This window comes from Hemitrygon akajei, chromosome 6 (genome assembly GCF_048418815.1).
Source record: "Hemitrygon akajei chromosome 6, sHemAka1.3, whole genome shotgun sequence".
In the NCBI taxonomy this organism is placed as follows: Eukaryota; Metazoa; Chordata; class Chondrichthyes; order Myliobatiformes; family Dasyatidae; genus Hemitrygon; species Hemitrygon akajei.
Genome location: NC_133129.1, coordinates 124,785,799 through 124,811,006, shown reverse-complemented (window position 1 = coordinate 124,811,006; position 25,208 = coordinate 124,785,799). Strand labels below are relative to the sequence as shown.

Below are 25,208 nucleotides of genomic sequence, written 5' to 3'. Positions count from 1 at the left end.
TCCATCTGCAGACTTGAAGCACCTTCGAGCAGAGCACAGCAGTGAAATAGTTATTTTGCTTGTTACATTTCAGAGAAAGAGTTTGACAATGAACCATAATCTTAGCAGTAACTCTCTATTCTTCAAATAAATCAAAGCAAGATACAAGCCTTGAGTAAGTAAGTATCTTCAGATGTTTTGGATATTTCATGGCTAACAATGCTTTTTTATGTGTACCATGTACTCACACTTTGTAAATTATATCCATCAGCACACAAAAGCACTATGCCTGATCTGTTCGACTTCTTTTCAACTCACTTTACTTCTCTAAGTGTGGACTTTGAAGCAGGAAATCCTATTAGTTAGGTAGGGTACCAACTGTGGCAAAAGACTGATTTCTTTCTCAGGCAAACATCCTGCAAAGAAACCTTTCTGAACACGTGTCTTAAACATATGTTTATTGCATTTTTCTTTTCACAGATGCTTCTTGACCTGCTGAGAGATTCTATAATTTTGTGTTTATATTTCCAAATTTCATCTGCAGTTTTGATTTTGATTTTTTTTGTGTAATGTTAGATTAGTAGCCTGCAGAAGTATTTATATATTTCCACTTTGCACTGTGCTCAATAACAGGTGACATTTGCTCAAGGGAATATTGTCTTCATTATAATCTTGTGTTACGTATCCCGTAACTGGATCACTTACCAGCAAAGATAGAGAGGTCCACTGAAGTCTGATGGTACCATTTTTAAACGTTTTTATTCATAAAGGGGCACAAAAGGAAGGTTAATACAAACATTCAGATACCATAAGTCGTCAATACTCAATCTAAAGCATAGGTATAGTAATGATCAATCAGAAATAAGCTCTATCGTTGTCTAGGGGATAATATCTTGTCCATTTGGAAAAATGTAACAGTCATTCAAAAGTCGGCAGGCTTCAGCCTTTTGGGAACCGCTGAGTTTCCCGTGTTGGAGAGAGAGAGAGGGATTGGTGAGAAAAGGAACACTTGCCCAGGTCCTTACGAAGCAAAGCCGTGGAATCAGGAGAGCAGGCTTTCCTGTTGTTAGTTAAAAGCGATTGTCCGTGATTCCAGCCACAGACTCCCGATTCGGAATCTAACGCACGTGGCTTCCTTCAAAATGGCTTCCCACTACGACGGGATCGCTATCGTGTCTCCTTGGTGCGTCTAAAGGGGTCGTCCCCTCCAGACCCTCCTTTATACTTCCTCACGGGATCGCAGGTGTCAATCTCTCTCTCTCAACCAGCCCACTTTGCCCGAGGGCTTTACACGTGGTCTTCATGAGACAATGGTCAGGGTCGCTTGAGTAGATGAATTCTTGTCTTCAGTTTTGCATGCACAGGTTACCAGAGATTTGAAGGTGATTGTTAAATTGATAAAATTAGATCTCTTGAAGATCAGAATGGTAGTCTATGAGTGGAGCCAAAAGAGATGGGGAAGATCATAAATAGATTTTCTGCATCTGTATTTATTCGGGAGATGGGCACAGAGGCAAGAAGTCATGGACCCAATACAGATAACAGAGCAGGGGGTGCTTGCTGTTTGAGGCAAGTCATGGTGGACAAATCCCCAGGGCCCGACAAGGTGTTTCCTTGGACCCTGTGGGAGGCAAGTGCAGAAATTGCAGGGGCCCTAGCAAAGATACTTAATTCCTACTTGGAGATGGGTAAGGATTGGAGGATGGCTAATGTTGTTCCAATGTGTAATAAAGGTTCTAAGAATAAACCAGGAAATTATAGGCCAGTGAGCCTATCAGTATGGGCAAATTATTTGAAGGTATTCTAAGGGACCAGATACAGGAGTATTTGGATAGACATAGACATGGTCAGCATGGCATTGTGCACAATGCCTCATATCTAACCAATCTTGCAGAATTTTTCAAGGAAGTTACCAGGAAAGTGGATGAAGGCAAGGCAGTGGCTGTTGTCTACATGGACCTTAGTAAAAGCATTTGGCACTGCCCCACATGGGAGGTTGGTCACAAAGGTTCAGTCACTTGACATTCAGGACAAGGTAGTGAATTATATTAGGCAATGTTTTGCGGAGAAGCCAGAGAGTGGTAGTAGAAGGTTGCTTTTCTGACTAGAGGCCTGCGACTAGTGGGGTGCCACAGGTATCAGTGCTGGGTCTGTTGTTTGCCATCTATGTCAACACTCTGTATGATAATGTGATTAACTGGATCAACAGCTTTGTGGATGACACCAAAGTTGGGGATGTGGTGGGCAGTGAGGAGAACTATCAAGTCTTGTGGCAGGATCTGGACCTGCTGCAAAAATAGGTTGAAAAATAGCAGATGGGATTTAATACAGACAAGTGCAAGGTATTACATTTTGAGAGGACCAACCTGTGTAAGTCCAACATGGTGAATGGTGGGCACTGAGGAGTGTGGTAGAACGGAGGAATCTGGGAATACAGATATATAATTCATTGATAGTGGTGTCACATGGGCCTTCATAGATCAAAGTATGGAATACAGGAGTTGGGTTGTTATGTTGTCATTGTATAAGATGTTGGTGAGGCCTAATTTGGAGAATTGTGTGCAGTTTTGGTCACCTACCTACAGGAAATATGTAAATAAGATTGAAAGAGTACGAAGAAAATTTACAAAAATGTTTTTGGGACTGGAGGACCTGAGTTATAAGGAAATAGTGAATAGGTCAGAACTTTATTCCCTAGAACGTAGAATATTGATAGAGGTATACAAAATTATGAGAGGTTTAAATAGGTGAATGCAAGTTGTCTTTTTCCACTGAGTTGGTAAGACTATAACTAGCGATCCTGAGTTAAGGGTGAAAGGTGAAAGGTTTAAGGGGAACATGAGGGGCAGTGTCTTCACTTAGAGGGTGGTTAGAGTGTGGAATGTGATGCCAGTGCAGCTGGAGGATGCGATTTTCATTTCAACGTCTGAGAAGTTTGGATAGGTATATGGATCGGAGGGATCTGGAGAACTATGGTCCACGTACAGGTCGATGGCATCAGGCAATTTTAATGGGTTAGCACACACTAGCAAGTTTTCTATGACCCTGTGATAATAAGTTACAACAATAACATCATTGGATCCGTGCAGAATCATTGTTGTTTCTGATTAAACAAGCGGCAGAACTGGATCATGGTAATTAATGCAGAGAGTTTGTTGATATTTGTTGGGTAATAAGTTGGTATTGGGGTCTCTGAATAATTAACTGAAATCTCTCTATGAGAAAGAACACTTTAATGAAATGGGGAAAAAAATGAATTTTTTGGAATTCTAAGTTTACAAAAAAATGAAGTTGCTAGAAGTACTCAGCAAGGCAGTTGGATCTGTGAAAAGAAAAGCAGAATTAACATTTCAGATAGAAAGCCCTTGGTCGGAAAGAAAACAAGAACCTGCAGGAAGGGTGGGGGGGGGGGGGAGAGAATAAAATGTAGATGACCACAGGGAGAAGCTGTGAACAAGGTTGTCTGTTCATTAAGTGAAGGACTACAATGAGATAGTGAGAACATTGACAAAAGAATGTAGGCGTTGCAAGATGCAAAACAGAAAAATGTTCAAAAATCGAATTTATTATCAAAGTTTGTATGCATATACAACCTTGAGTTAATCTTCTTGTAGGCACCTACAAAACAATGAAACACAATGGAATCCACAAAAAACCTTGCACAAAAAAGACTGACAAACATCCAGTGTGCAAAAGAAGACAAATTGTGCCTATATTCAAAAAAACACTAAATAAATATTACATTGAACATGAATTGCTGCAGAGACCCCAAAAGTGAGTCCAAGGCCTGCAAATCTGTACAGCACTGCGGCGAGTAAAGCCACTCTAGGAGTCCAATGACTGCAGGGAAAGAACTGTTCTCAAAGCTAGCAACGTGGGTCCAATCCTCCTGAACCTCCCACTCGATGGTAATAGTGAGGAGAAGAGAGGGAGAAAGGACAAACGCAGGCAAACAGTGCTGAACACTGGTTTCTTTTCTGTTATTGGGCCTTGATGCCATAATCAGCACGGAATATTGGAGCTGAGCACAGCCTGAATTCCACCCCAGCAATGACCATACCTTTCACCGAATCTTTGAGAGGATCACAAAATTAGTGGTAGACCATAATCAGAAGCTCAGGCTCTCCCCACAGAGATATCCTGCAAAGCGGTCATACAGTCTGCATTTGGTTTCTCTAGGGTAGAGAAGACCATATTATATACCCAGAATGCTGTACGCTAATTTAGAAGAAGTACAAGTGAATCACTGCTTCACCTGCAAAACCTTGTAGGATGAAGAGAAGAGGTGAAAAACATAGTGTTGCAAGGGAGGATTTCATGGGTGGGGGTGGAAATGGTTGGTGGGAACACAAAAATGGATCAGAGAAAGTACCGTAAGTGGATCCTGTGATATGCTGAAAGTCATAGAGAGGTAAAGAGGTGTCTGGTGGTGGAGGAAATTTCAAAGAAAAACCTGTTGAATGCAGTGGCTAAATGGGTAGAAGATAATAGGAATTTGACCCGTCTACCTTGGAGAAGGGGTTAGAGTAGAGACCTAGGCAATGATGAATTCATAGAGAAATACAACATGAATTCAGGCTCCCTGGTCCAATGAGTCCATGCCAACCATGGTGCCCACATAGCTGGTGCCAATTTCTTCCATTAAGCCCATATACCTCCAAGCCCTGACCCTCTGTGCACCTATCCAAGTGCTATCAACCACTTCCTCTGGCAGCTCATTCCATGTACTCAGCACCCTTTATATGAAAAGTTTGCCCTTCAGGCCCCTTTTAAACTCTTTCATCTCTTACCCTAAACCGATTTCTGTTCCCACAGATGCAGCCTGACTAACCTGCTGAGTATTTCCAGCATTTTCTGTTTTTGCTCAATATTTTTCTCTAAAGTTGTTGTCCTGTGAAAGCCATTTAGATAATAGAACAGGAAAATCAAATGCAGTTCTCCTAGTCTGTAAGATATTTCAGCTTCATTTGCTGCCCAATTCAGTGTTTTACATGTACACAGATTTTATCAGAGTTGATCAGAAGTTGTGGGTTAATGCCTGTCACCGGCATTCTTCGTTGTCTGCTAATTTTCATTACAATTAATTTTTGTATCAATTTCCTTGAGCAAAATTTTTTTTGGCTCCTCTACCACCTGACTATGAACTTAGAAGCTATCTTGCAGCAATACATATAATTCCTCCACAATGTACATTTTACTAAACTAAGATTTAGAATATACTTAAATATAAGAGATTCTGCAGATGCTGGAAATTTTAAGCAACAAACTGAAAATGCTGGAGGAACTCAGCAAGATGGGCAACATATGCACAGTTGACATTTTGGACCAGGACCCTCATCAGGATGTCCTAATGATGTATCGGCCTGAAAAGTCTGCTGCTTATTCCCTTCCATAGATTTTAGAATGTACTTAACCATGGCCTCTGAGCCAAGTATTTGTAGTTCATGTTGCACTCCTTTGACTTGAGTACAGATATGTAGACTGTCAATCCATTGTTTTCATAGAGTGCTATGTTATGGTGATATGGTCATGCCTATGAGGAACATTGGACATCGCATGGCACTATTTCAAAGAAGTGCCTAGGGGAGCTCCAAGTTGAGCAGGCCAACTTTCATTCCATGATACTAAAGCCAATTATTTGGACTTTACACATTAATGTTTGTCTGACCTTCCTGTACACAAACCTGTGCATTTCTGCATTACATCAATAGTTCTAGTTGAAAAACAGTTAATTGAATAGAAGGTACTCAAGTTTCCCTGAAAGGGATTTGAAGATGTAATTCTAAATGTCATCTTTCTTTAACAAGCAAAAAATTAGACTAAATTGCAATGTCTATTAAGTTAGAGGCATTATAACCCATGGTAGCAAAGACAAAGTACACAAAAAATATGATTTTAATATATTTCAGAGCAGCTGGAACAACTAATCCCTCACAAAAAGCTGGGTAATTACTACAGAGAGATGATGAGTGAAAGATAGTTAAATACATGTTCTCTGCATAAAAATAACTTTTGGTCACAAAGCTTCATTGATGGAGGGATTATCCAATTAACGCTACTTTGGCTGACAATTACGTTGTCACAAATAAGTAACTGCAAAATTTATATAAAACATTTTTGCTGGACTTTTTCCAAAGTGCAGAAGAAGCAGCGTGTATTCCAATAAATGACCTAAACTGTTTAATTTGTGCAGATTTATATATATTATATGTATTTTACAAATAATGTTCACAGAAATGGTTTGTCATTAGAGAATGAAGGATTTGGCAGGCCAAAAGATGAGTTTTTTTAATAGTTTTTAAAATGTGTGGAGAGATTTACATATGAAGTTCAAGGAAGCTGAGAGTTTTGCATTGACTGTTCAAGTAAAGAAAGAGTGGAGGACAAGAGAATTTGGTAGGAAGATAAGTGGTGGGGAAATTCCAGCGACAGATTAATAGTGATGTGGAGATACAAGAGAGTATACCATGTACAATATCATTTTTCTAAGGTTCATAATTCACTATTTTGTTGCAAAATTTAATTTATTATACTGACACCTTTTTCTGCTTGCTCAAATATGTGGTTTATATTAGTTCTGTATCTTTCTATGCCCTATTCAAGTGCCTGTCTAAAAAAGAGACTGGATAGAAGTAAGTATAGACAACTGTTGGAGTCTCATGGTTTGGAATGAATATTAGTTCTCCTGAGATGACCTCCTGAGATGGAGACACTTCCAGTAAGGGAAGTAGAGTTGGCAAAGGAGCTTGAGAATATGAGAGTAGGGTAGAAAAAGTAGCAAAATTAAAGATGTTTTTGAGCTGACCATGACAACCAGGAAACAGTACCATAGAGTCAGTGCCCCAGAAGAAGATTTGGGTAAATGGGTCCTGAGTAGGCCTGATAGAAGTTGGCTCATTCTGGTAAGATGGTGTCGTGCTCGAATGCAGTGGTCTTTACGGGGTCAACCAAAGCTGTTGCTGCCTTTTTTAAATGTCTTTTTTTTTAACGTTGCAAGACACTGCGGGATGTTAAGAACTTCCAAGTGCTTCAGGTCTGCCACCTTAATGAATTACTCATTGGCTGAGGAGCTGGACGGTGCAGATCGTGCTGCTGCCTGCGACAGAAAGGTGTTGGAGTTGGTGTGCAAAGGTGGTTGCGCAGTCTAACCACGAGTGATTGTCCTGGTCATTTTCCTTGTGATTGCAAGATCCTGTTGGATATTGGTAATGTGAAGTGCTTCAAATCCCGTTCACTGGTTTATTGGTGAGATCAACAGCAGGGGAGCTGAGTGGTTTAGGTTGTAGCGTGGATGAGGCCTTGTGCTCCAGTGTTGCCTGTTTGCAGCTGCCCAGGAGAGAGGCGTTGGAGTCGATGCCTGGAGGCGGTGTGGCGTGACGTCCATGCTGACATCAGTGTTGCTGTCCAGTGTTCACTTAGTGGAAGATGAGCCAGACCGTATTCCTCTGCACACTGCTGTGGGCTTGATCCTTCCAACAACATACATGGACTTGGGAACTTGGGCAATATTATATACTTTTTATATGACTGTATATTTACTGCTTTCTCATGTGTGCCTCGTGCTAAGACTGCTGGTACTGTGTTTGCAATTTGGTCCCGGAGGAACACTTTTGTTTGGCTGGATTCATCATTTTCCAGTATGGCCGAATGACAATTAAACTTGAACTTATGTATCCCTTAAATATTCAGTGTCATAAATGGTGAGTTCCCACAGATCCATGTATGATCTGGAAAAAGTGAGATTCAAGGGGGAGTTGTTCAACACATGAATCAGTTTAGCCAAGTAAATGAGTGTTTTTGGAGGGGAACTGGATCGGGGTACCTGAGACCATCCTAGTTCGAAGTATTAGTGGGAACTAAAGCATAATTACTCTACTATTGTATCCAGTTCCACCAACAATAGACAATAACTTAAACACGAGATTCTGCAGATGCTGGAAATTCAGAACAACACACACGAAATGCTGGAGGAACTCAGTAGGTCAAGTACCATTTATGGAAAGGAATAAACAGTTGACATTTTGGACTGAATGCTTCATCAGGGCTGGAACGGAAGGGGAAGAGGAAGGAATCCAAGTGAGGGGGGAAGGTGGATGGGTGGGGGAGGGGAAATGAAGTGAGAAGATGCGAGATGACGAGTGGTAGAGATTCAGGGCTGAAGAGGAAGGAAGCTGATAGGAGAGGGCAGTGGACCATGTGGGAAATCAAAGGAAAAGGGGCATTAGAGTGAGGTGATGGGCAAGCGATGAGAAGTGCTACGATGGAAGCCGAATGGGAAAAGAGAGAAGGGGAAGGAGGGAGAAATAACTGGAGGTTAGAGAAATCGATGTTCATGCCATCAGGTTGGAGGTTATCCAGGCAGTGTATGAGGTGTTGCTCCTCCATCTGAAAATAGTCTCATCATGGCAGTAGAGAGAAGGCCATCGACTGACATTTTTGTATACTTTATTTCTTGAATAAAACTTATTATTAGTTGAAAAGTGAATGGGGTTAACATCAAAAGATATGAAAGTGATGAATTGTTTAGAATGCCCTAGTTTTAAGGATTGATGAATGTCAGTGCCAGGAGAATGCTTGGTGTAACTTCAAAGGTGAAAACAAAACTACTGAAATCATTGAGCAGACGGAAGGAAAACATATTGCCCATCTGAGCTAAATAAATCAGTATTATGAGGAAGAAAACACTAATTGCGAAATGTTTATTTGTAAAGCAGTCCTTTCCAAAGACTAAGTAATGTTTTCTCATAAAATTAATTAATTTAATTTAATGGTTTAAATACAGTGTTGTGTTTTGGTTTCTCTGCTTAACACAATAATTGTTTACTCAACCAAAGTAAGTCAGCATTTCTGAATTGTTGTTTCTAAGCAAACGCATGTAACAGTTGATGCTTACTAAGCTGCACTTTCCCTTTTAATTTATTTCCATCTCCTTTCAGTAGAAATAAAATGGATGATCTCAGAGCAGTTTCCAACAGGTTAAAAGCAGAAAATCGTCATTTCATACTGTCTGGTTAGAGTAGTTATTCACCTGAATACTGTGGGGGTGTTTGTATTAGAAATGCCACATTAATGCAATGGATCATTGCTATTATCATAATTGGGTACTTTCTCAGGACCTTAATGTAAATGACCTCAGCAGTGCAGCCAAGTGGGAGTACTTGATGCCATTTCTGCTCACTGAAGGATATCGAAGCTGTTTTTGAATTAAGTGTCTGAGGGCACTCATTATCAATTTTATTTAACTGTGTATGTCTTCTGAGTTGAAGTCCATTCTTTTGAGTTTCCTATGATCTGACATTTCTGTTGAAATATGTGAGATTGGTAATGTGGGAAGAACTTAAAACCATGATTTTGTGATGTCACCATCGCTGCTGGTGCTTGGTGTGCTACAAGAGATGTGATTTTGGAAACCATTAACATGACCGTATTCCAAATTTCAGCTTATCCCAGGCTGATTTTGGCAACCAGAAAGAAAAAAAGTTATGAGAGAATGCTGCTTGACTTCCTTCATGCTTGTTTTGTCTTTTGAAAAATACTTTACCTGTGTTTGAATTCATTAATTTCACTGAATTCTTATTTGAAATATAAATTAAAATAGGTGCTTAAATTTATTTGGGTTGTTAATTAAAACATGTATATTGTAGAATTGATAAACAAGGGGCAACTGTGCCCCAGCCAAACACTTCTTGCTTCATAGAAATTGTGGTCACATGGCTACTGTAACATGATTTAGCATTTTGAGGAGTACCTTCTGTGTTAAAGTAATCATAGTCGTGTGTTCACAGTTGTCTTTTGAAGCTTGATTTTACATTGCACTGTACTGCTACAATCAGGAAAAATATCTGGGATTTGGTTGCAAAATCCTCTTCCCCAGCAATGCTCAATCTCAATTGCATCAGACATTTTAGAGGCAATAAAGGCATAAAAATAAATGAATAGCCTAATATCTGAAAATAAATGAGATGATAAGTAACAGTAGGTAACCACATCACTAACTAACAGAGGAACTGAATTGATTCATTGGGAGTTTTTTTCAGCTACAGCTCTTGAGTGGATTTGGTCAGTTTTTTGTTTAAAAGCCTGCAGAACCAAGAGAATTGTGCATGTTAGTTTGGAGGGCATGAAATGTACATTGTAAAGTGGATCCATGTTTGCAACTACACTGAGCCCTCCTTATTGACAAGGAACGGGGGCAAGGACTTGCCTTGAATAACAAAAATGTTTAATTCACTCAGACTAGCTAACAAAGTCGTTAAGACTTCTTGATGTAGCAATTTGCGTGTAAGTCTCAGTTTGTACCTATCAGCTTGCAAGTTTCGTTTTCTAATTGTGTGTAAATCTACGTGTTATTGGTCCCCGGTGTTCCTGCCCCAGGTTGCACACCTGGCCCACACTTAAATTTCTATTTTAGCCACTTGCCAGTCCTGTATTCTGGGCCCTTAGCTCTGATTACACATCCAACCTGCACTGTGGACCCTGCTTCTGAGTGAGCATCTGGCCTGCACTCTGCATCCCAGTTTCAGATGGAGACCTGAGTCTGCTCTCCCAATCCCCTCTCCATCCTCATACACAGCATACGTTCCACACCCAAGCTCCAGTCATAAACATGCTCATGTCCTCACCTTGCAAGTGTGTGGATCTACGGATGGGAATTCAGTGAATTAAGGGGATTTAAAATCACATGGAATTTACAGCTGCTTGTTCTGAGTGTCTGAAAGAGTGGCAATATTTTTAAAACTTTTTCAACAGATTTTGGCAGCAGGTTTTTTCAATTTGCGGAGATGGCTGATTTAAGTGGGAATTTTTTTAAAATTTTATGTTAGGATAATTGAAGTTGCCTTATGATATCTTTCTTTAATGTCTAATATCCTGTTTCAGTGATTGTATGTGGAAATACTCCAAATAAGTCTTGGGCCTTATTACAGAATTTTGTTCTTTTCATCACCAGCTTGCAAAAGTGATTTAAAATGTCTCAAATAATAGAGCTGGATATTGAAAATGCTTTACTGATGAAATAATACATTATAAAAGTGTACAAAATTCAGAGACATGACTTTACTCCTATTAAACTATTCTCTTTAGTTATTTGCTGGTGAATTAAAAAGAAGCTTATGTACTTTATTGAAGCAATACTTTTATCTGGTGCACAGTTGATTAAATTTAACAAACAGAAATTATTTTGGTAAGATTGCAAATCAATTGCACAGTATGTTGCTGTAATTATTGAGTAGCATGGTGCAGTTAAAGCAGGAATACTGTTTTATGCTGGTGAACAAGACCTTGGATTTTAAACTACATACTGTAGATGATTTTTAAAAATCTCAAATTAAAATGTCCATTGTAATTTGGCAACAAAGTAAAATTTTTTGTCTAATTTCAGTTTCTTAAGAAGTTAATGAGACAATTCTTTGTTTCTAATAGTTTTTTTAAATCAATATATCCATTTTACTTGAAAGTGAATGTTGCATGGAAATTACTTATTTAATTTGGCATCATGTAATCTCCCAGTGAAGTATTGTAATTTAAATTCCAAACAAGGTTAACTTTTTGGCATGAGAGGAACTGCTAGTTTTTCCATCCTTGTATTTAACTTGCATTGAATAATTTATCTGTGGCCTTACAGCTAATTGAAACTGTAACTTTTTTTACATCTATTTAATAACAAATTTCATCTACCCTTTAACCAGTCAGAGACCTGCCCTTCTGTTTTCTTCAGTGTTTCCTCCCTTCTGTTTGCAACTTTTCTTAGTACTGATGAAAGGCATTCAAATTGTATTTTAATTTTCTCTCTCTGCAGGTGCTGTCTGTCTGTGTTTGTAGAATTTTTTAAAGCAGGTTTACTACCACTTTGAGAAAAGATATAATATAAAAGATATAAAATATATAACTTGTTGCCTAGGAGTACTTGATTAAAGTCAACAGCCCACATAAACTGAATTCTCAGGTTTCAAGATTGATGAGATCATGGCATTTTGTAACCTTGCACTTGTATGTGGTTTTATAAATTGTATTCATTAGTCTTAAAGAAATATAAGGGATGCATACAGTTGGGGCAGAGAGGTGCAGTTAGTAGTGCCACTGCCTTGCAGTGCTTGAAACCCAGGTTGGTAGATTAAGTGGACATTGTAAGTTGACCTTTGTACGTGGGTAATTGGTAGAATCGGGGGAGTTGATGAGGAAGTGGGGAAAATTTTTAACAAATAGACTTAATGTGTATATGGATGGTTGTCTATAGGATTAAGCGTCTGAGTCAGGTTTATTTTCACTAACGTCATGAAATTTGTTGTTTTGTGGCAGCAGTACAGTGCAAGACATTAAAAAAGATCTATGAATTTCAAAGAGAAAGCAAAAGTGGAGTAATGGGACTGTTTTCATGAACCATTCAGAAATCTGATGGCAGAAGGGAGGAAACTTTGAATGGGCCTACCTCCTCCCTGATGGTAATAATGAGAAATGGGAATGTCCCAGATGGTGATGATCCTTAATCATGGATGCCGCCTTTGAAAGTTTTCCTCAATGGTGGGGCAGTTTGAATCCATGATGGAGCTGGCTGGGTCTTTTGATCCTGTACATTGGAACTTCCATTCCAGGCACTGTTGCAGCCAGTCAGAATGCTCACCACTACATCTGTAGAGATTTGCTAAGGTCTTTGGTGACATACCAAATCTCTTTAAACGCTTAATGAAGTATAGCTGCTGGTATACTTCTTCATGATTGCATGGATGTGTTGGAGGCAGGATAAGTCCTCTGAGATGATGATGCCCAGAACTTGAAGCTGCTCCCCCTTTTCACCGCTGACTTCTAAATAAGGACTGGTGAGTCTTCTCCCAACTTCCCCTTCCTGTAGTCTACCATCAATTCCTGGCCTTGTCGACAATGAATGAATGTTTATTTTTGCAACACCACTCAACCAGCCAATCTGTCTTGCTTCTGTACACCTGTTTCTGTGTAATGTCTCTTTTTGGCTCTGTTTACTATTTTACAAAAATACAAATTAACTGTGGTTTCTAGCACAATGAGTCGAGAAGGGTTTTGAGGATTGAAATGAGTTCATGCACTGTAAGTCATTGGGCTCTTGGCAGATGAAATATGGAAAATAAAAATTAACCTTGTTCTGGAAGTAAATGTTCTACATGTGAATATAGTTGATCATCTCTCATTACATAATGTATAATTTGTCATTAATATTTCTAAATAGAACTCTCCTGTTCTCACTTTAAGTTGAGCAGTAAATTCTGTCAACCAAAGGCAATGGAAGAATATTTGTTTAAAATTTACATTTGAAGGTGGTTATTATTGTTCTTTGAATGAAGAAACAGTTTAGCCATCCTTGATTCATTTTAGGTCGCTGGGTGTAAATCTAATTGGTATATTAGACCAATTGTTCCTACTTACAGTGTGCAGTTTTCTTTTGGAGTTAATTTTTGTTGCTTTTCTACCTGTCCCCTTGCTAGAATTAAGATGCAAGTTTAAATATTTATTTACAGTGGCATGCAAAAGTTTGGGCACCCCCTGTCAAAATTTCTGTTACTTTGAATAGCTAAGCGAGTAAAAGATGACTTGATTTCCAAAAGACACATTTTTAAAATATTTTAAGCAAGATTACTTTTTTATTTCCATCTTTTACAGTTTCTAAATAACAAAAAATGAAAAGGGCCCGAAGCAAAAGTTTGGGTACCCTGCATGGTCAGTACTTAGTAATGTTCCTGTTGGCAAGTATGTAAGCTTGTAAATGCTTTCTGTAGCCAGCTAAGAGTCTTTCAATACTTGTTTGGGGGATTTTCACCCATTCTGCCTTGCAAAAAGCTTCTAGTTTGGTGAGATTCTTGGGCTGTCTTGCATGTACTGCTCTTTTGAGGTCTATCCACAGATGATGTTTAGGTCAGGCGACTGAGAGGGCCATGGCAAAACCTTCAGCTTGCGCCTCTTGAGGTAGTCCATTGTGGATTTTGGGGTGTATTTAGGATCATTATCTAGTTGTAGAAGCCATTCTCTTTTTATCTTCAGCTTTTTTACAGACGGTGTGATGTTTGCTTCCAGAATTTGCTGGTATTTAATTGAATTCATTCTTCCCTCTACCAATGAAATGTTCCCCATGCCACTGGCTGCAACACTAGCCCAAAGCATGATCAATCCACCCCTGTGCTTAACAATTCGAGAGATGTTCTTTTCATGAAATTCTGTACCAGTTTTTCTCCAAACATACCTTTGCTCATTGCAGCCAAAAAGTTCTATTTAATTTCATCAGTCCACAGGTCTTGTTTCTGAAATGCATCAGGCTTGTTTAGATGTTCCTTTGCAAACTTCTGATGCTGAATTTTGTGGTGATGACGCAGGAAAGGTTTTCTTCTGATGACTCTTCCATGAAGTTCATATTTGTGCAAGTGTCGCTGCACAGTAGAACAGTGCACCACTGCTAAATCTTCCTGTTTTGCAGTTAGAAACATAAAAACATAGAAAATAGGTGTAGGAGTAGGCCATTTGGCCCTTCGAGCCTGCACCGCCATTCAGTATGATCATGGCTGATCATCCAACTCAGAACCCTGTACCTGCTTTCTCTCCATACCCCCTGATCCCTTTCGCCGCAAGGGCCATATCTAACTTCCTCTTAAATATAGCCAATGAACCGGCCTCAACTGTTTCCTGTGGCAGAGAATTCCACAGATTCACCACTCTCTGTGTGAAGAAGTTTTTCCTCATCTCGGTCCTAAAAGGCTTCCCCTTTATCCTTAAACTGTGACCCCTCGTTCTGGACTTCCCCAACATCAGAAGCAATCTTCCTGCATCTAGCCTGTCCAATCCCTTTAGAATTTTATACGTTTCAATAAGATCCCCCCTCAATCTTCTAAATTCCAGCGAGTATAAGCCCAGTTGATCCAGTCTTTCTTCATACGAAAGTCCTGCCATCCCAGGAATCAATCTGGTGAACTTTCTCTGTACTCCCTCTATGGCAAGAATGTCTTTCCTCAGATTAGGGGACCAAAACTGCACACAATACTCTAGGTGCAGTCTCACCAAGGCCTTGTACAACTGCAGTAGAACCTCCCTACTCCTGTACTCAAATCCTTTTGTTATGAATGCCAACATACCATTTGCCTTTTTCACCGCCTGCTGTACCTGCATGCCCACCTTCAATGACTGGTGTACAATGACACCCAGGTCTCATTGCATCTCCCCTTTTCCTAATCGGCCACCATTCAGATAATAATCTGTTTTCCTGTTCTTGCAACCAAAGTGGATAACCTCACATTTATCCACATTAAATTGCTTCTGCCATGAATTTGCCCACTCACCTAACCTATCCAAGTCACCCTGCATCCTCTTAGCATCCTCCTCACAGCTAACACCGCCTCCCAGCTTCGTGTCATCCGCAAACTTGGAGATGCTGCATTTAATTCCCTCGTCTAAATCATTAATATATATTGTAAACAACTGGGGTCCCAGCACTGAGCCTTGCGGTACCCCACTAGTCACTGCCTGCCATTCTGAAAAGGTCCCGTTTACTCCCACTCTTTGCTTCCTGTCTGCCAACCAATTCTCTATCCACATCAATAACATACCCCCAATACCGTGTGCTTTAAGTTTGCACACTGATCTCCTGTGTGGGACCTTGTCAAAAGCCTTATGAAAATCTAAATATACCACATCCACTGGCTCTCCCCTATCCACTCTACTAGTTACATCTTCAAAAAATTCTATAAGATTCGTCAGACATGATTTTCCTTTCACAAACCCATGCTGACTTTGTCCGATGATTTCACCTCTTTCCAAATGTGCTGTTATCACATCTTTGATAACCGACTCTAGCATTTTCCCCACCACCGATGTCAGACTAACCGGTCTATAATTCCCTGGTTTCTCTCTCCTTCCTTTTTTAAAAAGTGGGGTTACATTAGCCACCCTCCAATCCTCAGGAACTAATCCAGAATCTAAGGAGTTTTGAAAAATTATCACTAATGCATCCACTATTTCTTGGGCTACTTCCTTAAGCACACTGGGATGCAGACCATCTGGCCCTGGGGATTTATCTGCCTTTAATCCCTTCAATTTACCTAACACCACTTCCCTACTAACATGTATTTCCCTCAGTTCCTCCATCTCACTAGACCCTCGGTCCCTTACTATTTCTGGAAGATTATTTATGTCCTCCTTAGTGAAGACAGAACCAAAGTAGTTATTCAATTGGTCTGCCATGTCTTTGTTCCCTATGATCAATTCACCTGTTTCTGACTGTAAAGGACCCACATTTGGCTTGACCAATCTTTTTCTTTTCACGTATCTATAAAAGCTTTTACAGTCAGTTTTTATGTTCCCTGCCAGCTTTCTCTCATAATCTTTTTTCCCTTTCCTAATTAAGCCCTTTGTCCTCCTCTGCTGGTCTCTGAATTTCTCCCAGTCCTCAGGTGTGCCACTTTGTTTTGCTAATTTATATGTTTCTTCTTTGGACTTGATACTATCCCTTATTTCCCTTGTCAGCCACGGGTGCACTACCTTCCCTGATTCTTTTGTCAAACTGGGATGAACAATTGTTGTAGTTCATCCATGCGATCTTTAAATGCTTGCCATTGCATATCCACCGTCAACCCTTTAAGTATCATTTGTCAGTCTATCTTAGCTAATTCACGTCTCATACCTTCAAAGTTACCCTTCTTTAAGTTCAGAACCTTTGTTTCTGAATTAACTATGTCACTCTCCATCTTAATGAAGAATTCCACCATATTATGGTCACTCTTACCCAAGGGGCCTCGCACGACAAGATCGCTAACTAACCCTTCCTCATTGCTCAATACCCAATCTAGAATGGCCTGCTCTCTAGTTGGTTCCTCAACATGTTGGTTCAGAAAACCATCCCACGTACATTCCAAGAAACCCTCTTCCTCAGCACCCTTACCAATTTGGTTCACCCAATCTATATATAGATTGAAGTCACCCATTATAACTACTGTCCCTTTATTGCACGCATTTCTAATTTCCTGTTTAATGCCATCCCCAACCTCACTACTACTGTTAGTTAAATGGGGGTTTTGATTTGCCTTTCTAGCAACCCTATGAACAGTTCTCTCAGAATGTTTTCTTGGTCTTCCAGACCTTAACTTGACTTCCACCTTTCCTGTTACCTGCCATTTCTTAATTACATTACAAACTGAGGAAACGGCTACCTGGAAATGCTTTGCTATCTTCTTATAGCCTTCTGCTTTGTGGACATCATTTATTTTAATTTTCAGAGTGCTGCTTAGAGGAGCCCATGGCTACTGATTGTTGGGACAAGGATTGAGGAGTCAGAATATTTATAAAGTTTTTGAAATTTGCATCACTTGGCCTTTCCTAACGATGACTGTGAACAAGCCAAAACCTTAACAAGCTAATTAAGGTTTGAGACCTTGGTAAAAGTTATCTGAGAGCTCAAATGTCTTGGGGTGCCCAAACTTTTGCATGGTGTTTCTTTCAGTATTTTTACTCCAAAATTGTACAAAACAAAAATAATACGCCCATCTTGCTTAAAATGTTGAAAAGAATGTTTCATTTTTAACTTTATGACTTTTGGAGATCAGTTCATCTTCTGCTCACTTAACTGCAGTTGGCCATCCTTATCCGCGGGTTCCGCATGCGCGGATTCAATCAATCAGGAAAACCCGGAAGTTCTCTCTCCAGCACTTGTTGTTTGAGCATGTACAGACTTTTTTCTTGTCATTATTCCCTATAAACAATACAGTATAACAACTATTTACATAGCATTTACATTGTATTCGGTATTATAAGTAATCTAGAGAAGATTTAAAGTATATGGGAGGATGTGCATAGGTTACCACGGATCGGGAATCGAGAAAAAAATGGAAGTTCTCTACGTCGGAATAGGTACATCTGGTATTATTTAGCATCAGTTAGTCAAATGTTTGTCTTGGTATATAGTATATATTTTACCTTTCTATGCATATTAAACACTTAAACGTATGTACTTCAATAATTAAACCACTGTGTTGCTTAGTAATAATTGTAGCTTTCATCGGGGCAGGAACTTCACATGCTCCATTATTCTCACTTTATCCTTTAATTGTTCTGATTGTTGACCGACTGTAGCCTAACACTTTTCCAATGACCGATGGCATTTCACCTCTTTCTAATCACTTTATTATTTCCACTTTAATTTCAATTGTTAACAGAACAGAAACGCTGTGGGTGGTGGGTCCCGTGCTCCACCGGGTCCTAAAGTCTACCACACTGAGACAGGTTAAATAAGCTCCCGAGCTCCGCTGGGTCTTAAAGTCCACTGACTTGAGCATCATGTTTTTTGGTATCCGTGGGGGTTCCCGGAACCAATCCCCCGCGGATAAGGAGGGCCGACTGTATTCACAATAACAGAAATTTTGACCAGGGGTGCCCAAACTTTTGCATGCCACTGTATCTTGCTAAGCAGCCTTATCAAAGGCCTTCTGAAAATCCAAGTACACCACATCTACTGCATCTCCTTTGTTTACCCTGCTTGTAATTTCCACAAAAAATTGCAGTAGGTTAGTCAGGCAGGGTTTTCCTTTCAGGAAACCATGCTGATTTTGGCCTATCTTGTCATGTGCCTCCATAATCTCATCCCTAACAATCGATTCCAACAACCTCCCAACCACTGATGTCAGGCTAACTTTTGCATGCCACTGTAGATGATTTCTGAGTTATTTCTGTTGTTGAAGAGATCAGTGAAGGATAAAGAGCAGGTGTTTCCTGAACAGGAAATATTCTGACAGAGAATTTTCTTGTATATTTTCCTTTGCTGGCCATAGGTAGGATTCAAAATGTAGTATTTCTAGTTGCTCAAAATCCATGAAATGGATTCGTGTAGCTATGAGGATGAGTAGAATTGAAACAGCAGGGCTGGTTATCAGTATTAAAAAATGCTAGTAATTATCTTCTGTCAATGATTATTTTGCAATTGTACACTGTTTAGATTATGATTTTCATCTGCTCCAAATGTATGAAAGGCCAATGGATACAAAAGATGTGATCCTGTATTAGCAAATATATATAATAATTTTAATTAGAAATTGTTAAAAAGTTCAGACAGATTTGTTAGCTGCCTTCATGCTTAGCTTATTAACTAACTTTAACGCTGTAAAAGAGAACATCTGTTCAAAAATATTTGATGTGAGTTCCAAAGGAATATTGAAGTTGAAATTGTTTTTGAAATTTCTTTTAAATATTTAATTGACTAGACTAAGACATTGCGCTTCAAGTGAGTGCCCAAGGATAAATAAAATAATTGAAGTTGTGAAAAAGTGTTGGTTCTCATAGTACAAGGCCGAAATTCAATGACTTATGCAAAATGATAGTCACGACCATCAAGAAAAATGTATTTGAAAGCAATGATCACCAATATACTGCAGTTACAAAATGCAGAATTTGGAATGTAAATTCATCATCCTTGATGAGTTCCCCCTATGTTTAGTGGAGTGTTTTTTTTCCCAGTAATTAGAAGCCTGCAGCCTAGTCAAGATGTAGAAGAAATTGAAGAGGAGGTATATGGCTGTTCCTATGCCCTCCTTCCAGCTCCTTCAGAAACTAAGAATATAATTACTAGATATAAATTTTATATCAAGTGAAACCCTATAATATTTGACCAAAGAGTTGCTGCAAAGTCTTTGGTAATTGGTTGTCCAGCTTGCATTTAGAGCATGCCACTAAGTAGAGCGGCAGCAGACCCATACATTAATCGTTCAGCATGGACTAGATTGGCCTAAGGGTCTATTTCTGTGCTGTACTGTTCTATGACTATTTTCAAGATTCAAGTACATTTATTATCAAAGAATATATAAATTATACAACCTTGAGATTTGATAATTTATACATTCTTAGATAAGTACTTGAATTTTGAACATAGAAAGCTACAGCACAGAAATAGGCCCTTCAGCCAACCTAGTCCATGCCGAACCTTTAATTTATCTAGTGCCATCAACCTGCATCCAGACCATAGCTCTCCATATCCCTCCCATTCATATACATATCCAGATTTCTCATAAATGTTAAAAATCAAACCTGCATCCACCACTTGTGCTGACAGCTTGTTGCATACTCTCACCAGCCTCTGAGTGAAGTTCCCCTTCATGTTCCCCTAAATATTTCACCTTTCACCCTTAACCCAACTGTAGTTGTAGTCTTACCCAACTTTCCCTATAGCTCAGGTCCTGAAGTATCTTTGACATCCTTGTAAATTTTATCTGCACTCTTTCAATCTTATTGCCAGTCCATCTATCCTGTAGATAGGTAACCAGAACTGGACACCATACTCCAAATTAGGCTCACCAATGTCTAATGCAATTTCATCATAACATCCCAACTCGTGCTCAATACACTGATTATGAAGGCCAATATGCCAAAAGCTTTGTTTATGATCTTATTTACTCGTGATGCAATGTTCAAGGAATTATGTATCTGTATTCTCAAATCCTTCCATTCTACTGCACTCCGCAGTGCCCTATCTCTCACCATGTACACCTACCCTGACTGGTCCTTCCAAAGTGCAACACCTCACACTTGTCTGCATTAAATTCCATCTGCCATTTTTCCAGCTGCAAACTTTGACAGTGCTTTTCGCTGTTCACTGCACCCCTAATCTTGGTGTCATCTGTAAATTTGCTGATCCAGTTTACCACATTATCATCCAGATTACTGATATACATCACAAGCAACAACGGACCCGGCAATGATCGCTGCAGCACACCACTAATGACAAGTCTTCAGTCAGAGAGGCAACCATCTATAATCACTCTCTGGCTTCTTTGCAAAGCCAATATCTAATCCAATTTATTACCTCGTCTTGAATGCTAAACAACTGAACCTTCTTGACCAACATAATTTGCCTCAAGACAGCAAACAGATAATAATCAGTATGGGGTTTATGACCTCACTGCTGCATTGCCTCACATCTGTAGCCTCTGTGTCCATCTCCGAGTAAATGTGGATGAAAAAAAAATCCATTTAAGACCTTCCCCATCTCTTTCAGCTTCATGCATAATTACAAATCTGATCTTTCAGAGGATGGATTTTATCCCTTGATATCATTATGGTATCTCTAGAAGCCCTTGGGATTTTCCTCCATCTTGTCTGCTAGAGCAACCCCATGTCTTCTAGTCCAACGGATTTCCTTCTTAAGTGCTCTCTCACATTTCTCGCACGCCTCAAGTACCCCATTTGTTCCTCGAGCAAATGCTGAGTTCCTCCAGTATTTTGCATATATTACTATCACAGCTTTATGTTTCTTGCAACAGTCTGTGCTCTCTCTACAAATTTTCTCCTCTAGATCTCACTCACTATTGGGTGATCTATAATATAATGCCATTAACATGATTGTACCTTTCTTACTGCTCAATTCTACCCATGAAGCCTCACTAGACAAGCTCTCCAGTCTGTCCTGACTGAGTACTACCGTGACATTTTCCTTGATTTGTAATGCCAATCCTCCCTCTTTAATCCCTCCCGATCTATCACATCTGAAACAATGGAATCCCGGAACACTGAGCCTCTATTTCCATCCCTCCTGCAACCAAGTCTCGTTAATGGCTATATTGTCAAAATTTCACGTGCTGATCCATGCTCTAAGGTCATCTGCCTTTACTACAATACTCCTTGTATTGAAATATACACAGCTCAGAACAACAGTCTCACAATGCTCAAACTTTTGATGAATGGCTTTGTGTGTAGGCTTAACAACATTTTTCTCTACATCCACTTCACTATCTGTTCAGGCACTCTGTCTCCCATCCCCCTACAACTCTAGTTTAAGCCCCGCTCCCTGTGTGGAAGCAGTAGCAAACCTTCCTACTAGGATATTAGTCCTCCTCCAGTTCAGGTGCAAGTCATCCATTTTGTACAGGTTTCAGCTTCCCTGGAAGAGTACCCATATCTGAAGCCATTTTTCCTACACGATCTTCTTAGCCACATGTTAAACTATATGATCTTCCCATATCTGGCCTCGCATGGCACAGGTAGCAATCATACCTTAATCAAAAACTTAGCACCTAACTCCTTGAACTTGCTTTCCAGGATCTTGTCACCCCTTCTACCCTTGTCATTGGTACTGATGGGGACCATGACCTCTGGCTGCTCACCCTTCCACTTAAGAATGCTGTGAACTCGATTCGAGATGTTCTGATCCTGGCACTTGGGAGGCAACAAACCATCTGAGAATCTTGTTCTCATCCACAGAACCTCCTTTCTGTTCCCCCATTCAACAAATCCCCTATCACTACAGCTCATTGCTTCTTCCCCACTCCCCCACCCCCAACTTCCCTTCTGAGCCATAGGGCCAGACTGTGTGCCTGAGACCTGACCCCTGTGGCTTTTGTCTAATGCATATAATTGACCTCTTTATTAGATGGTTTAATTTCTCAAGATGTCTCTATATCTGTTAACTATAAAAGCCTGCCAACATTATTACTTTGAAGTCTCATTGATGATAGCATGTAAAATTACAAAAACCCAACAGATTGTACTTACTGTTTTCATTTGACTGGCACTGGTATTGTTTTTTTGGCTAAACAGAAGTTAGAAGAAAATATGGATTCCCTGAAGTGATAATCACAATTTCATAACTCCTTTACTTTGTCATTATATGAGAGTGTATATAAATGGCATGAAATATTCCAGCTTTGCAGAGGTTCAAAAATCAAAAACTGTATTCCTTCGTGCAGTGAAGATGAATATCAGAAAAATACTGTAGATACTATAAATCTGAAATAAAAAATAATGCTCGGAACACTTGGTTGACAAGGCTGCATCTGCTGAAAGGGAACTCTAAAAGTAACATTTTGGGGCAGAGATCTTTCATCAGTATTAAAGATTTGATGGAAAAATTCATAAGTTAAGTGGACTTGAATGGAGAGTGCAGTGAGAAAATGATTCTATGTACTGTATGTAGTTTTCCACAGCAAGTTTTCATCAGGAAAGTGTGCTGGAGAAAATTTGTAGTAGGTTTAAAATCATAATTGAATTAATACATGAAAATTTGTGAATAAGATGATAAATCGGTAGCTTTTCTGACAGGCGTGAGTAGCTTTGAGATGATGGGGTTGATTGCTGGTGATTGTGTCTTACTCCTGTACTGCTTCATTCTTTAACATTAGACAATTCTGTGACCCTCTGTGAATGAACTTTGCTTTAGTCTCTTATACTAGTGGAATCTAAATTAGCAACATAGAAGATCAGATACTTTTCCCAGTGAAGGGCTGATCAAAGTGTTCTAACTGTCTGGCTGTATTGTACAGCCCATTCCTAGGTTACAAGTACCCTACACTTGGACGTCCTGCCTCAACGACTTGAGTTGCACTCACATCCATCATCATGAAGTGTTTTGAGAGGCTCGTCATGATGTACATCAAGACCCTGCTGCCTCCCACACTGGACCCCCTGCAGTTCGTGTATCGTCCCAACTGCTCAACAGACGACACCATTGCCACCACCCTCCACCTGGCCCAAAAAGACATGTACATTCGGATGTTGTTCATAGACTTCAGTTCAGCATTCAACACAATCATTCCTCAGCACCTGATTGGAAAGCTGAAACTGCTGGGTCTGAACACCTCCCTCTGCAACTGGATCCTAGACTTCCTGACTGGGAGACCTCAGTCAGTCTGGATCAGGAGCAGCATCTCCAACACCATCACACTGAGCACGGAAGCCCCCTGGAGCTGTGTGCTCAGTCCACTGCTGTTCACTCTGCTGACCCACGACTGTGCAGCAATACACAGCTTGAACACATCAAGTTCACCGATGACACGACCATGGTGGGTCTTATCAGCAAGAATGATGAGTCGGCATACAGAGAGGAGGTGTGGCAGCTAACGGACTGGTGCAGAGCCAATAACCTGTCTCTGAATGTGAACAAAACAAAAGAGATGGTTGTTGACTTCAGGAGAGCATGGAGTGACCACTCTCCGCTGAACATTGGCGGCTCCTCCGTTGAGATAGTTAAGAGCACCAAATTTCTTGGTGTTCACATGCTGGAGAATCTCACCTGGTCCCTCAACACCATCTCCATAGCCAAGAAAGCCCAGCAGCGTCGCTACTTTCTGCGAAGGCTGAGAAAAGTCCATCTCCCATCCCCCCATCCTCACCACATTCTACAGAGGATGTATCAAGAGCATCCTGAGCAGCTGCATCACTGCCTGGTTTGGGGATTGCACCGTCTTGGATCGCAAGACTCTGCAGCAGATAGTGAGGTCAGCTGAGAAGATCATCGGGGTCTCTCTTGCCGCCATTACCAGCATTTACACCACACTGCATCCACAAAGCTAACAGCATTGTGAAGGACCCCACGCACCCCTCATACAATCATTATTCCCTCCTGCCATCTGGCAAAAGGTACCGAAACATTCGAGCTCTCACAACCAGGCTGTGCAGCAGTTTCTTCCCCCAAGCCATCAGACTCCTCAATACCCAGAGTCTAGACTGACATCTACATCATTTATTATTTTATTGAAATTTGTCCTCTACTGTGCCTGTTGTCTTGTTTATTAATTATTTATTAATTAATTATTGTACTGCCCTGCTCTGTTTTCTGCACTTAATGTAGTCCTGCTTAGGCCTGTAGTCTAGTGTAGTTTTGTGTTGTTTCATGTAGCACCAGGGTCCTGGAGGAACATTGTTTCATTTTTACTGTGTACTGTACCAGCAGTTTATGGTTGAAATGACAATAAAAAGTGACTTGACTTGACTCTACATCTGACGATAACAAATTTCACAACATATGTTGGTGATAAACCTGATTCTGATATGAATGAGTTCCCATATTACTTTATATGCTTATGTGAAATATAGTAATATCTGTTAATTATGGATGCATATTTTTACTATTCTGATCACAGGGCATTGCTTGTGATGATGGTTCCACGTTCTTGATGGGAAGTATCTGACATGTCTTCTACATTTCATGTCTTATAGTCTAGTGGACTGATGAATCATTATCCACCAATGTTAGTGAATTGAGTTAAATTGAAACCACTATACCTGTACCATTTCAGATTATCCCCTGCCTATTACGCCCATCGGATCATCCAGTACCTGTCACGTAGGGACAGTATTCGTCAACGCTCGATGCGATACCAGCCGAACCGAATGCGTGCCAGTTTGGAAAGTCCAGCAAGCAGTCCGGCCCAGCCCATTGATGGTGCTGATATGGATTTTGATGATTTTGAGTAAGTACAGATTGAGATTTCCACAGATGCACTTGGCATGGCTGCAGTACT

At 40.0% G+C, this 25,208-nt stretch overlaps 1 protein-coding gene across 4 annotated transcripts in view; it reads left to right on the top strand.

Annotated features, from left to right (window-relative positions):
- Positions 1 to 25,208, top strand: part of LOC140729445 (activating molecule in BECN1-regulated autophagy protein 1-like) — a 397,371-nt gene that overhangs the window by 126,070 nt on the left and 246,093 nt on the right. For all 4 annotated transcript variants that reach the window (XM_073049187.1, XM_073049188.1, XM_073049189.1 and 1 more), the window contains one exon: positions 24,984 to 25,157. In XM_073049187.1, coding sequence (XP_072905288.1) covers positions 24,984 to 25,157 — 174 coding nt within the window. The remainder of the gene's footprint in view (positions 1 to 24,983; positions 25,158 to 25,208) is intronic.